This window comes from Rhinatrema bivittatum, chromosome 1 (genome assembly GCF_901001135.1).
Source record: "Rhinatrema bivittatum chromosome 1, aRhiBiv1.1, whole genome shotgun sequence".
NCBI classification, from domain to species: domain Eukaryota; kingdom Metazoa; phylum Chordata; class Amphibia; order Gymnophiona; family Rhinatrematidae; genus Rhinatrema; species Rhinatrema bivittatum.
The window spans coordinates 506,343,578-506,358,467 of record NC_042615.1 but is presented as its reverse complement, the minus strand read 5'-3'; the positions used below and the strand labels follow the sequence as shown (position 1 = coordinate 506,358,467).

At 47.1% G+C, this 14,890-nt stretch overlaps 1 protein-coding gene across 2 annotated transcripts in view; it reads right to left on the bottom strand.

Annotated features, from left to right (window-relative positions):
* FTSJ1 (FtsJ RNA 2'-O-methyltransferase 1) overlaps positions 1–14,890 on the bottom strand; it is a 72,121-nt gene that overhangs the window by 42,783 nt on the left and 14,448 nt on the right. For both annotated transcript variants that reach the window (XM_029610809.1, XM_029610803.1), the window contains exons 4-8: positions 10,768–10,870; positions 7,681–7,759; positions 7,269–7,321; positions 4,684–4,737; positions 3,652–3,754 (exon numbers count right to left, since the gene is read on the bottom strand). In XM_029610809.1, coding sequence (XP_029466669.1) covers positions 3,652–3,754; positions 4,684–4,737; positions 7,269–7,321; positions 7,681–7,759; positions 10,768–10,870 — 392 coding nt within the window. The remainder of the gene's footprint in view (positions 1–3,651; positions 3,755–4,683; positions 4,738–7,268; positions 7,322–7,680; positions 7,760–10,767; positions 10,871–14,890) is intronic.

The window sequence follows — 14,890 nt, the reverse complement described above, 5'->3', positions numbered from 1 at the left end:
GGAAAGCGGTGGAGGAGAGGACCCCTCTCCCAACACCGCCAGCGCTGCTCTCTCTTGATCCCTCATTGTTTTTAATAAAGCCTCCGATCCTGCACTGAGGAGAAATGGATCAGAGTCCTGCCGCCTCCGATCGGGCCTCCCAGGTTCCTGACACGGTCTGGCCCTGTCTTTATCAGCCTTGTGCTGATTCTCCTGCGATGAACCTTCTCCGCCTGACAAACAGGCTGTACAGACCCCAGCGCAGGAAATCCCGGCACGCACACGCGCACTGCCACAGGCCAAGCAGGCCACACCACGAGGCATATCCCCGGCCTTGATTTTGGCTCTCCCTGAAAAAAGAACCGCGACAAACGGATGGATTTCCCGGTCAAAAAACGGGCTGGGAAAGCAGCAAAAATCAACGAAAACGAGGCAAAAACGGAGCGGACGCATGGCCGGAGAGCCCCAAACACCAAACACACAATTTAATATATAAATATATATATATATATTTTTTTTTTTTACCTGGCTGAAGACAGGCTGGCTGAGGGTGGGTGAGCCTGGACCCCCGGTATCACCTCTCGCCGCGGCAGTTTCAGGGTTCCCAACCCTCTGCTCTCCAGCCTTGAATACCAGAGGGGATGGTCCCACCAGGACCTGCCAACCCCCTGGGAGGCTACTCGCAACTGTCCGTTCACTATGCTAACAAAACTTTTTTTTTTTTTTAATTTATTTAAAGGGACCCTTAAACTAAGCTTCCCTTGTAAAATCAAGCGCTAAGAAAACTAAAGTTAGACCAAATCCAACCCTAAACTCAGCACCTCTCTCAGACACTAGGTTTTGCACCTCCGCCATCTGCTGGAGACAGAAAAATACTGACAGACACTAGGTGGCACTAGGTGGGTTTTGCCTCCCCTCCAGCAGATGGAGACAGAAAAGTCTTTTTCTGTCTCCATCTGCTGGAGGGGAGGCAAAACCCAGCTGTCCTGGACTGATCCGGGTACGTACAGGGAACTTGCTCTCTCACCAATCTGGCTTCAAGAAAGGCCACAAAACTGAATCCATTCTATTGGTCATTACCAACTGTATTCACCAGAATGCAGACCAAGGAGATGACGCCATCCTACTCCTATTTAGATCTTTTTACTGCCTTTGACATGATCGATCCAACACCTAGGAAACAGTGGCATTGAAGGCACTGCTCTTAACAGTTTGAATCTTTTATATCCAACAGAACACAGTCTGTCTCATAGGCCAACAAACCATTCACTTCTAAGGACCTTACTTGTGGAGTGCCACAGGGCTCGGCTCTCTCCTCTGTTCTCTACATGCATCCAGTCTGCAACCTTATTCAGTCCTTCAACACTGATTGCCACCTATTTGCGGATGGCATCCAGCTTTGCATCAAAACAGAATTCAACCAAGCCTCTTCCCTCGCTAATCAATAACTGCCTTACTGCAGCAGTAACCACCAACTCAAACTAAATCCTTCCAAATTGGAAACCTCTGGCTAAACCACGGAGGTCACCCCTGCTATCTCTACCTTCCCTGTCAGGAACCACCTTCATCCCAAGGAATCAGAACAAAGCTTCAGGGTTCAACTCAACCAAAATCCCATGATAGAATCCCACATCTCAAAGGTTGTAAGAGTCTCCTTTAAGTATCTATGCCAGATTTGCCAACTGTTCAATTACCTTGCTTACATAGCCTAGCTACCGTAATTCATGCACTCATCATCAGCCAAATTGATTATTGTAATTCTCTACTGAAATGGCACTTCTCAGTACACTATGAAACTTCTCCAACTCTTGTAAAATACTGTGGCTAGAATTTTGGTAGAAGCTAAAACAATGGACCACATAAGGCCCATTTTACATAAACTGCACTGGCTCCCAGTAGAAACCAGGATAAAATTCGAGACCCTTTGCTTCATCTTCAAATGTGTGAATAAAGAGGCCCTAGAGGATCTCTCCCTTCTTTCTGCCTCCTCACCAGAGTCTCCCAAACTGTGGGTTGGGATCCCATATGGGGATCCCAAAATCTTCAGCTGGGGTCACAAGTGCCTCAACTGGCAGCACTCTTTAGGAGCCAGCAGCATTACTAGTGGAAGTCAGCATGGGGCCTGTGAGCTAGCACGCACTCATAGGCCCTGCAGTGGTCCCACCTTTGCATGAGTGTCTGTGGTCACCGGAAGTCCTGCATGATGAGGGATCAGGGCTGCTGCAGGACCTGTAAGTCTGCACTGGCTCACAGGTCCAGTGCTGAATTTCATTACTAATACTGCTGCTGCTTGCAGATCACTGTCAGGCTTGGGACCAGCAATGGGGCAGGGGAAGGCTGAGAGTGCACAGGCCAGTGGATGTTGCCACTGCTCCACTCTCCTCACCCACCACTGAACCTATTCAAAAGAAAATGTTGCCCTTCTCATCAGCCTGTCCTCTCTTTCGACCAGTTGTCATCCAACTGTGGCCCAGGGTCCAAAGGAAAATGTTGCTGCTGACCCTGGCCATGGAATGTTTGGAGATGGGGATGTTAGGGAAGGATCAGATGCAGTAGAGGTTTGATGGTAGGATCAGCTGGAGAGGGATTGGCTACAGAGGATGAGAGAGGGGAAATTCCAGAAGATTGGCTCAGGGATGTAAAAGAGGATCTGCGGAGGAAAGGGAATCAGCGGGGGGAATGTGAAAGAAGAGTGGAAGATGAAAGAGAGGGAATGGGGATCAGACAGAAGAGGGAATAATTGATAGGTTGAAAGGAGGTTGACAGGATCAGTGAGGGTTATAAGAAGGACATGAGAGTGAAAAAGGATCAGCTGGGGGACATGAAAAGAGCTGGAAGGGGTGAGAGAGGGGGGATGAGTTGGGGAGATGAAAGGCATTGGGGGATGTAAGATGGAATCAGCTAGAGGGACAAAGGTTGACAGAGTGAGTCCACTGGAGGGGAGGAGGTTAAGAAAGGAGGTCCCCTGACAGGAATGGAGGCTGAGAGAGAGGATCGACTGGAAAGGATGAAGGTTGAGAAATGGGATCAGCTGGAGTGTGGGGAGGTTGAAAGTGGAGTGACTGTTGGAGGGGGACCACATCCCTACTAATTCTCTAGGGTGATGTGAATTTTCTAGTGCTAAAACAGGATCACATTGGTTAAAGGTTTGGGATGCCCTAGCCTACACCCTCATCAGAGAACTCCAATCCTCCCAAAAGACCCTTCTCTCTTCCCTCCCCCCCCCCTCGCCCTGACGTCTGTGAAAATGGCCTGCACAAGACTTCGGGCTTTCAGCTGCTATGCATTCAAAATCTGAAACACTATCTTTTCACCTTGAACTGTGCTACCTTACTTTCCAGAAAAAAGCAAAGGCATGGATGTCAGTCAGGCCTTCCCCTAGATGGTTCATTAGAAAAGAAGAAAGATCAGCTATGCCTAGATATTGATTTAATGATGACTGCATACAACCCTTCAAACTAATGTTATTGCTAATACATTTGTTAGTTTATTCTAATTTGATTGAAATTCATGATGGGGCCATTTTTGGAAAAAAGGCGGAATATCAAATGCTTGAAAATAAATAAATACCCTACAGATACAGGGATCCAGACATCAGTCAGCCCATTCATCCCATACTGTCCCAAGCTAAATCTGTCTAGCCCCTCCTCCACAGGTTCTCTCTGTCCTCACCAATACTGGAGTTGCGGCTGCTCCGGGGCTTCGCACAGGTCACATCCGAGAAGAAGATCTTCAGCTGGGAGTACAGCAGTGTCACATCCTTCCCTCGGAATATCTGAGAGAGGCATCCGTGGCGAGGAGAAGGCGGGAGGAAGCAGAGAGGGTGCAGAATAAATCTGAGACTCAGCATTACCATGCAGGGGCACATTTTACCAATAAGAGGGGGGTGTTACAAGCAGGAACTGAAAGAAGCAATGCCAACTTCCATTTTATTGAGAGCAAAAGGGACGACCACTCTTTTTACATTTTTACATGCTGTTATATAATATCATGTCCCTAAAACATATGAATTTGCTCTGGTAAATACTCTTTTTTTTTTTTAGATATTAATTTCCAGTTTCATTATTTAAGAAAGCCAGTTGTGAACATTTCCATCTGCTCTCTGAGGAAGGTGAAAGCCGAAATGCCAGAGGGCTGATGCAGAAATGCAGAATGCTAATTGATAATCATGTCATTATATATAGTACCTCTGCTGGAGAGAAATTCATATAGCAAATGCTTTATTTGCACTCCCTGGGTCCTCCCTCATTCCCTCAGTCATCTGTCAGAAAGTGGGAGCTATCTTACTGGTGCTTGCACTCCAGACTGTCCCCACTGGAGCCAGCCATGACATTACTTCCTGTCTGGAGACTCCTTTTGCTGTGGTAGCAGTTTTCGCAGCCCTCGGGATGAATATCGTCTGAGTCGCTGCACAGGGTCCTCCTCCTTCCCTCACCTGAGACGCCCAAGTGGAAACTCCCACACTGCACTTTAAAAGTCCTTTTACCTGGCAGTTCAGACCCCAAAAGACACAACTTTCCAATTCTCCTCCCCTTTAAGAAAATAAAAGCCAAATGGGTGGGCCCTGATCATTCCGCTGGCCAACAACCAGCAAACCGACTAGCAGGCAGAGTTCACTGAATAAGGTTTATAATTCAAATGCAAATGAGGGTAATGGAGCAACATAACAAATCTGAAAGGCAGAGGAGGCTGGGTAATACCCACCTTGGCCACGAAGGTGCCTCCTTTTTTCAACACGTGAGTGGTGATATTCAGGGCCTGAGGAAAAACCAAGAGAAAATGACTTTGCCTCAGCAAACTACAATGTCCACAGATTCATAACAACATTATATTAGTTACAGAGTGCTGTGCTGTTACACTTAATGCAGGAGAAATTAAGCCCAGAGGACACTGGGGCGCTCCTCTGGCCTCACCAGAGAAGCTTGACTGTCAGGTGAACAATTAAAAACAAGTATGAACATAAGAAATTGCCATACTGGGTCAGACCAAGGGTCCATCAAGCCCAGCATCCTGTTTCCAACAGAGGCCAAACCAGGTCATAAGAACCTGGCAAGTACCCAAACACTAAGAAGAACCCATGCTACTGATGCAATTAATAGCAGTGGCTATTTTCTAATTCAACTTAATATTAATAGCAGGTAATGGACTTCTCCTCCAAGAACGTATCCAAACCTTTTTTTAAACACAGCTACACTAACTGCACTAACCACATCCTCTGGCAACAAATTCCAAAGTTTAATTGTGCGTTGAGTGAAAAAGAACTTTCTCCGATTAGTTTTAAATGTGCCACATGCTAACTTCATGGAGTGCTCCCTAGTTCTTCTATTATCCGAAAGAGTAAATAACCGATTCACATTTACCCGTTCTAGACCTCTCATGATTTTAAACACCTCTATCATATCCCCCCCTCAGCCATCTCTTCTCCAAGCTGAACAGCCCTAACCTCTTCAGCCTTTCCTCATAGGGGAGCTGTTCTATCCCCTTTATCATTCTGGTCGCCCTTCTCTGTACCTTCTCCATGGCAACTATATCTTTTTTTAGATGCGGCAATCTGTCTAGCTCCTTCTCCTCCCTCTGGGAGAGGATAAAGCTTGTCCATGGCCCTCCCGACGCAAAGACCCGACACAGGGGCCTGCCATTCTCGGAGGAGCATTAGCTTGTGCATAGGGTGGAAGGGAAAGGTGCACAGCAGAGCCCTGAACCCTGCCAGGACCGGGTCCGCAGAAGCTGGCATCGCGGCCGAGAATTCGTCCACTGGGGGACACTCGATCCCCAATTCCTGGGTGATAAAGAGGATAAGGGGCTCCAATTCCTCCCTTCTGAAGAGACGGAGAACCCGGGTGTCATCCCCCTCAAGAGGGGGAAGGGTGTCAACAAAATCCGGGTCCTGATACAGGTCCAGGACAGACAGGGGGGCGGGGGATCTGGAGGGGGGCCCCCGGGACCACCCAAACCCGAAACGACCCCTGCGCATCCAGAGCCGCTGGAGCGGGAGGAACGGTAACTCGAGGAAGCTTAGCTAGGTGGGGGCCAGGGAGGGGGTCCGACTCCTCTTGCAAACTTGCCAAATAGGTTTTGTGCATTAAGAGCACAAATTCTGATGAAAAACAGGGTCTGGCACCTCCGGGGGGGGAGAGGGGAAACAGAGGTGGGGGGGTCAAGACCTGCCTCAGGAGACTGCGCGGGCCTCAAATCGGGGGGGGGGGGGGGCACTCTAAAAAGTCAGGGTCCTGTGAGTCCTGCTGCCCTGAAAAAGAAGCAGCCGAAAAACCCAAAATGTCCGCCATTTGACGGTTTGGGAGTTTGGGAGGCCTTGCTCGGGCTCCTGAAGGCATCACGACCGTGTATAGATTAATAAAGAATAAATACTTGCTTGATCCAATCAGTGTTAGATAAAAAGGAAAAAAGTCCCCAAGAGGGACGGAGAAGAAGAAAGACAGGGAACCACAGGGTGAGCTGACCCATCTGCTGGAGACAGACAAATACTGAAGGGCTACAGGGTAAGCTCTGTCCTCATACAGGATACCCTTTCAGTTTTAGTCTGTCTCCATCTGCTGGACAGGAGGCTCAACCCATGGTCTGGACTGATCCGGGTACATACAGGGAACTTACTATTCCTGACTCCCTATTTTTTTTATTTTTTTTTTTAAATCAGAAGACTGTGGGTTTTGCATCTCCGCCATCTGCTGGAGACAGAGTAAGACTGAGGGACTGTGGGTGTCACCTTGGTATATATGGCAGGGTTGTTTTGAAAAACTTCTCTGTCTCCATCTGCTGGACAAGAGGCTCAACCCATGGTCTGGACTGATCTGGGTACGTACAGGGAACTATAGCATGGGTTATTTTTCCCTATATGCATCACCTTGCACTTACCCACATTAAATTTCATCTGCCATTTCGATGCCCAATTTTCCAGTCTCACAAGGTTTTCCTGCAATTTATCACAATCTGCTTGTGATTTAACTACTCTGAATAATTTTGTATCATCTGCATATTTGATTACCTCAATGTTGTATTTCTTTTCAGATCATTTAGTGTACTGTCAGTCACCCAGAGTTGGGGCTTATACCTTTGCCTCTGTTTCTCCTCCCCTACCACCGTTTATTTAGTCCTGATTAACCTGCCACATACTTCAACAGAGCAGGCCAAAATACCGGCAAGCCCCACTATTTACAGAGATGATGTGAAAAGAGCTTAATCTGGAAAACATGCCTGAAGGTCTACACTAAATACATAAATATAATACGAGTCATGGTTTGGTCGGAAAAGAACATGCGTTGTGCACTCACCGCTAGAAGCAGCTGAGCCTGGATGTATTCATCAATGTCATGGAGGCCAGTGACTAGGAGGAAAGGAAAGAAAGAGGAAACTTAAACAAATGGTATTCTGATGTAGGAGGAAAGGCCAGGGCAATAAGAGGATTTTCCTTTAGAAAGGAGAAGTATGAGAGGTGATGTGACTATAGTCCATAAATACTGGGATAAGTCTTTATAACAATCAATTAGACAACCAGTATCAAGTGAATCTGGGTCACTTGTCAGCTATGCATGATTACATCTAGCAATTATGAAAAAAATAAAATGACATGCTTTGCATGTATAAAAAAAATATATTTGATTTTTTGAAAGAGGCTACTATCTACTGATGTGGATCTGAAAGGGCTGAGGTTATATTCCACATCCAAAAACCCTTCTTGCTTACCGTCGGGAGCTCCATCGCACACCACCAAATCCGCTGGCTGCCCCTCGAAATGCCGGATGATCTCTTGCGCCGTGGAAACCTATGGTCAGTCAGAGACCCAGGATAAATCTCATCTGCAGCTGTCAGGTCCCACATTGCTCCTCTCTGCTCTGCGCCCACTCGCACCCTCCTGCCCCCCTGCAGCTCAGAACGCTCAACTGTAATTAATCACTTATTAATTTTCACCCCTGATGTGACTGCACTATCCCTGCTGCTTCACATAGTAAAGGAAAACTGGTTCTTACCTGCTAATTTTTGTTCCAGTAATACCACAGATCAGTCTGGACTCCTGGGTTTTGACTCCCTTCCAGCAGATGCAGACAGAGAAATTTTCACAGCCACTGGCACATAACCTGGCGTAGCAACTGCAGTCCTTCAGTATTACTATGTACCCAAGCTAAAAAAGCAATACCTTCAACAAATTTAAGCAAATAATATCCCCCAAATGAGCAGGGGAAAGAGAAAAACAACTTACAACAACAGACAGTAATAAAATGTCAAGCAGCGATCAGAAACCTGTGCTATTCTGCAGACAATAAAGACAAAAAAAAGGACAGATCGAGCAGACTCTCTAATTCACCCTATCCCAATGGGCGGGACTCTGGACTGATCTGTGGTACTACAGGAACGAAAATTAACAGGTAAGAACCAAGTTTCCTTTCCCTGTATGCACCCAGATCAGTCCAGACTCCTGGGATGTACCAAAGCTTCCCTAACTGGGGTGGGACTGTGAGAGCCCCACTCCAAGTACACTTGCACTGAAACTGCCTGGACGTCCAAACTGCAATGTCTGGCAAAGGTATGTAAAGACTTCTAAGTAACCGCCCTGCAAATCTCTTGCAGCAACACTAGCTGACATTCTGCCCAGGAGGCCATCTGGGACTGGGTAGAATGAGCCCTTAACCCCTCTGGGATAGGACGACCTTGACAGATGTATACGGAACCAATAGCCTCCTTCAACCAACTCACAATTGTGGCTTTTGAAGCCTTTTGACCCTTTTTTGCACCACGCCATAGCACAAAAAGTTGATCTGAAAATCTGAAACTGTTTGTGACCTCTAAATACTGCAATAAAGCCTTTCTGACATCCAGACACCTTAATTTTTTTGCATGAGGCGAACCAACTTCCAGATTTGGAAAAGCCAGAAGCTCCACTGACTGACTTAGTGGAACAGTGAAACCACCTTCGGCAAAAAAGACGGACACATCCTTAGCGATACACCCGAATCTGATGCATAAGAACGGCTCCCTGCATGACAAGGCTTGAAGTTCCAAAACCCTTCTGGCCGAACAAATAGCCACCAAGAATACCACCTTCAAAGTGAGATCCTTTATGGTAGCTCTCTTAAGAGGCTCAAATGGCGCTACACACATGCCCTTGAGGACCAAATTAAGGCTCCAAGATGGACACACTGGACGATCAGGAGGGCGTAAATGCTTCACCCCTTTGAGAAAATGCATGACATCCAGATGCAATGCTAGGGGCTTTCCATGAACCTTGCCTCAAAAACCACCCAGGGCCGAGACCTGCACTCTCAGGGAGCTAAATTACAAACCTTTTGACAGTCCTTTCTGCAGAAAGGTTAGAATCTGTGCCACTGATGCCCTCCAAGGATCGATCCTTTGGTCAGTGTACCTAGACTCAAAAACCCTCCACACTCTGATATACGTCAAAGAAGTGGAAGTCTTTCGAGCCTGCAACAGGGCAGTAATAACATCCTCCAGATATACCTTCTTTCTTAAACGCCGCCTCTCAAAAGCCAAGCCACTAGACAAAAGTGAGCCACCTGATTGGAAAATATGGGCCTCTGACGAAGCAGATTTTGAAGATGCCCCAGCCTCAACGGTCTGTCTACCACTAGATTGACCAAAACCGCAAACCAAGGCCTCTGAGGCCACTCCAAAGCCATCAGGATCACCTGTCCCAGATGAGTCTCTATTCTCCTCAGTAATTTGGCTACTAGAGGCCACAGCGAAAACACGTAAAGAAGGACGTTGCTTGATCAAGGAAGAACCAGGGCATCTACTCCTTCTGCTGTTCACGCTCTTCTGCAACTGAAGAAACGAAGAGCTTTGGCATTTCGCTGAGTCGCCATGAGATCCTTAAGAGGAACACCCCATCTGCAAGTAATGAGACGCCTCACCTCTTCCGACAGCTCCCATCCTCAGGGGTTCAACCGCTGACGGCTGAGAAAATCAGCCTCCCGATGTGCCCTCCCCTCCAGGGAGGCATTGGGAACAGCGGCCGACATGGGAGAGGCGAGTGGAGTTTTTTCCACACTCGGAGCAACGGACCTCTCTCAGCATAGAGAATGCTGTGTCGCCCACATTGCAAACACCCGAACGGGGGAAAAAATGACCACAGGGAGAGCTAGAGAGAAAAAAAAGACAAATCTACCTCCCAAAGCTGCCTCTCTGCACCGCCAGCACTAGGGAGAACAGAGAAAGGCCAATCTCTGCCCTGGTTGCTTTCCTTTCCTTTATTTTTTTTTTGTAAACTTACTTTACAAAGTACAAGAAAAACAGAAAAAGAGAAGTCTTATCTGCAGAATGGCCAAGGCTTCTCCCAGAGCTCCAAGAGGTGAGGGAACTGGACCATCAGCTTTCACCTCTAATCTGGTCCAAGAGCAAGCTGGGGTCCCCAATCCCTGCTCGTCCGTTCTACAACTGGGAGGGATGGTCCCACCAGGATCTGCCAACCTCCTGGGAGAGGAACTCCTAGCGAAGAACAAAAATCTTCTGCCTGAATCTATGCTTTTTTTTTTCTTTAAGGTTCAGAACTGCAAGTTTTGCAACTCCTCCATCTGCTGGAGACAGAGAAATACTGAAGGACTGCAGGTGCTACACCAGGTTATGCGCCAGTGGCTGTGAAAATTTCTCCACCTCCATCTGCTGGAAAGGAGGCAAAACCCAGGAGTTCGGACTGATCTGGGTACATACAGGGAATGCAAGATTATGCTATGCTGGTATAGGTAGGACATGGCAGCACATGGGGTCCAATTTCTATAGCTTGAAGTTGGGGAATTCCCCACCTAGCAGGTTCAGTACCTTGGTAATATCCCCCTGGATCTGGATGACTCCTGGGAGCGGGGCCATGGCCTGCAAATCCACTGCCACGATTGTCACCTCGGCAGTCTTCCCAGCTGAACCTCTAAACAGAAGAAAAACATTTGACGAAACATTGAGAAAGGGATTCAGGTCTCTGCACCAGTCTTATTATTAAGAGTGCTGACCTTGCCACTGGATTTCCTGATACAGAAAAACTTGGCTATACACTTAGATCCTGGAATTCCCGAGGCCCTGTTTCATTCTGACTTACAGAAAGGAGAAACGAGTCTTCTTTTAGACCGAAGCAATCACTTGTTACAGCGATTGCCTGAAGAAGAGACCATAGCAGTCCTCAAAGACCACATCTTACATTCTATAGCCCTATCAAAGAACCAACTCTTCAGACCTGCAATTTTTTTTTTTTAATTTTAAACATTTTATTTTTTGGTAGGATAACACGGTAAACACCCTTTTTATTCCTACAATGGCTAACCCACTTGTTTTAATATACAGATTGGTTTTACACGTTTTGCCATCTAATTTCAAGTAAAAATGCCATCCACAATCATGTCATGAGGAAGTTACTAGAAATTATGCGTTTTAATGCATAATTATCCTGTTTTCCTCCAATTTCTGACAGAAAGTAGAGTTTCTTACCTGTAACAGGTGTTCTCACAGGACAGCAGGATGTTAGTCCTCACATATGGGTGACATCATCAGGATGGAGCCCAATCACAGAACACTTTTGTCAAAGTTTCTAGAACTTTGACTGGCACCTACTGGGCATGCCCAGCATAGCACCAACCCAGCATCCAGCAGCGATCTCCCTTCAGTCTCGTATTATAGCAAACAGTACGTGCGAAAAATAAAATAAGAAAACGTAAACGAACCCAACACCGCGGGGTGGCGGGTGGGTTTCGTGAGGACTAACATCCTGCTGTCCTGTGAGAACACCTGTTACAGGTAAGCAACTCTGCTTTCTCACAGGACAAGCAGGATGGCAGTCCTCACATATGGTTGAGTACCGAGCTGAGGATGCCCGAGGGGTGCACCAAATGCACCCAAAGACGTGCAACAGGCACAACAACAGGGGTGGCATCCTGGTTAGGAGGGCATCCTGAACCCTGAATGGGTTGGTGGAAAGCTGTTGGGTAATTAAACTGAAAACAAGTTGCGTAGAACAGACCCGCCAAAGATGGAATCTTGTCTGCCAGCCTTATCTAAGCAATAATGGGCTGCGAATATGTGGAGAGAACTCCAGGTCGCAGCCTTACATATGTCAGCAAGCAGCACTGAACGGAGGTGCGCTATTGACATCACCATGGCCCTGATAGAGTGTGCTTTTACACGGTCTTGTAACGGAATGCCTGCTTGCTCGCAGCAAAAAGAAATGCAATCCACCAACCAGGAGGAGAGGGTTTGCTTTCCCACAGGATTTCCAAGTTTAATGGCATCAAAAGAAACGAACAATTGAGTGGACTTCCTGTGGGTTGATGTGCATTCTAGATAGAAAGCTAGGGCATGCTTACAATCTAAGGAATGCAAAGCCTGTTCTCCTGGGTTTGTATTGGGCCTGGGAAAAAAGGTAGATAGGATAATAGATTGGTTAATGTGAAATTCCGACACTATCTTCGGTAAAAATTTAGGGTGAGTGTGGAGCACTACCCTGTCATGCAGAATTTTAGTGTAAGGTGGGTAGGTAACTAACGCCTGTAACTCACTAACTCTGCAAGCGGACGTGATCGCAAGAAGAAAAACTACCTTCCAGGTAAGATAGCGTAGATCACAGGAGTGGAGAGGCTCAGACGGAGGTTTCTTGAGCCGTCCCAAAACCACATTAAAGTCCCAAGCAGGGGCAGGAAGGCGCAGTGGAGGTTTTAAATGGAGCAAGCCTCTCATGAAACGTGATACTAAGGGTTGTGCTGAGATGGAGACATCTCCTATACCCTTATGGTACACAGACACTGCACTAACATGCACCCTGATAGAGGAAGTTTTTAGGCCTAACTCTGACAGGTGCCAGAGATAGTCTAGGAACCTTGCACTGGAACAAGTGAAAGGGTCTATGGACATGGAAGTGCACCAGACCGTAAACCTCTTCCATTTAGAGCGATAAGACCTTCTCGTTGAAGGCTTTCGTTAAGCCACCAGGACTCAGGAAACCGATTCTGGAAGGTTACAAGTTTAGAGTATTAACCTTTCAACATCCAGGCCATCAGAGACAGAACCTGGAGGTTGGGGTGACGCAGGTACCCTTCGTTCTAAGTTATTATTTTTATTTATTTATTTATTTATTTGTTATTTTTATTATACCGAGTTTCATGATAGGAATCACATCAACCCGGTTTACAATTAACAATGTGAGTAAAGGCAGAGAGTAACAAAGTAAAGAACATTTCCCAATACAAGAACAAATATAGTATGAAACTTAACAAATATTATAACAATATTTTGGATGTGAGAAAGTTACAAAAAACATTAGAAGGGGATCGTTCCTCAGAGGAATGTGCCGGTGTACTGAAAGGTCCTGGAGGATTGGAAACCACAGCTAGCATGACCAGCTATCAGGATCATTAATCCCTTGTCCTGCCGGAGCTTCACAAGAGTCTTTGAAATGAGAGGAAGTGGAGGGTACGCATAAAGGAGACCGCTGGCCCAGGAGAGGGCGAAGGCATCTTTTGGTTGTGAGTGGTGAGTGCGAATGAGAGAGCAGAAGTTGCCTACTTTGTGGTTGTGGACCGACGCAAAGAGGTCTATGCAAGGGTAATCCCAGTGTTGGAATATCGTGTCCGCTATCGTGGGGTTGAGAGACCACTCGTGCGGATGGAAAGTACGACTCAGCTTGTCCGCCAAAAGATTGTCCACTCCCGGCAAGTAGGTTGCTTTGAGGTACATCGAGTGGGAAAGGGCCCATGCCCATATCTGAGCAGCTTCCTGACACAGGAGGTAGGAGCCCATTCCCCCTTGCTTGTTGACATACTACATCGCAACCTGATTGTCGGTTTGAATCAGGATGACTTTGTTCGATAGGCAATCCTGAAAGGCCTTGAGGGCATATCTGATCGCCCATAGCTCCAGGAAATTTATCTAGTCTTTGGCTTCCTCTGGAGACCAGGTTACCGGAGTCTGCAGATCGCCTACATGTGCACCCCACCCGAGGTTGGATGCATCTGTTAAAGTAATTTGAGGATCTGGAGCCTGAAATGGAAGGCCTTGAATGAGATTGGAGTGGTGCATCCACCAGGCTAGTGACAGAAGGAGCTGTTTGGTAACCTGGATAATGCTGGACATTGGCTGACAAGTTTGAATCCACTGGCCTTTTAAGGTCCACTGCATCACTCTCATAGCTAGGCATGTGACCGAGCAGTATGAGGAAGTGACGAGCAGTTGAAGATGCTCAAGTCTGTAGGTGATGCGCCAGAGATGCTATGGTAAAAGTGCGATCCCGTGGGAGGAAGGCTTTCGCCTGAATAGGGTTTAGGTCGGCCCCTATAAAGGATAGGGTTTGAGATGGAACTATCTGGGATTTGGGATAGTTGATTAGAAACCCTAGGGAGATCAGGGTATGGATAGTGAGCCACAGGGAGGTTAGTGCGCCCTGCTGAGTCGGAGCCCTTATCAACCAATCGTCGAGATAAGGGTAGACATGCACACCCTGATTCCTTAGGAAGGCTGCGACCACCACCAGGCACTTGGTGAATACTCGTGGAGCGGACACTAGGCCGAATGGTAGTACATGTTACTGGAAGTGATGAGGGCTGACCAGGAATCGCAGGTACTTGCGATGAGATGGAGTAATTGAGATGTGTGTGTAAGCTTCTTGGAGGTCTAGAGAGCATAGCCAGTCTCCTCCTCTTAGAAGAGGAAGTAGAGAGCCCAAGGTTACCAATTTGAATTTTTCCCTCTGCAAAAATTTGTTTAGGGCATGGAGGTCCAGTATCGGGTGTACGCCACCTGACTTTTTTGTTATTAGAAAATACCAGGAATAAAACCCCTGCCCCTGCTGAGACAAGGGCACTGGCTCTATTGCTCGTGATGTGAGGAGGGATGAGACCTCCTGTTCGAGCAAGGGAGAGTGGTCGGATGTCTTCCATGTCAGCCGAGGTGGAGAGTCCGCTGGAAC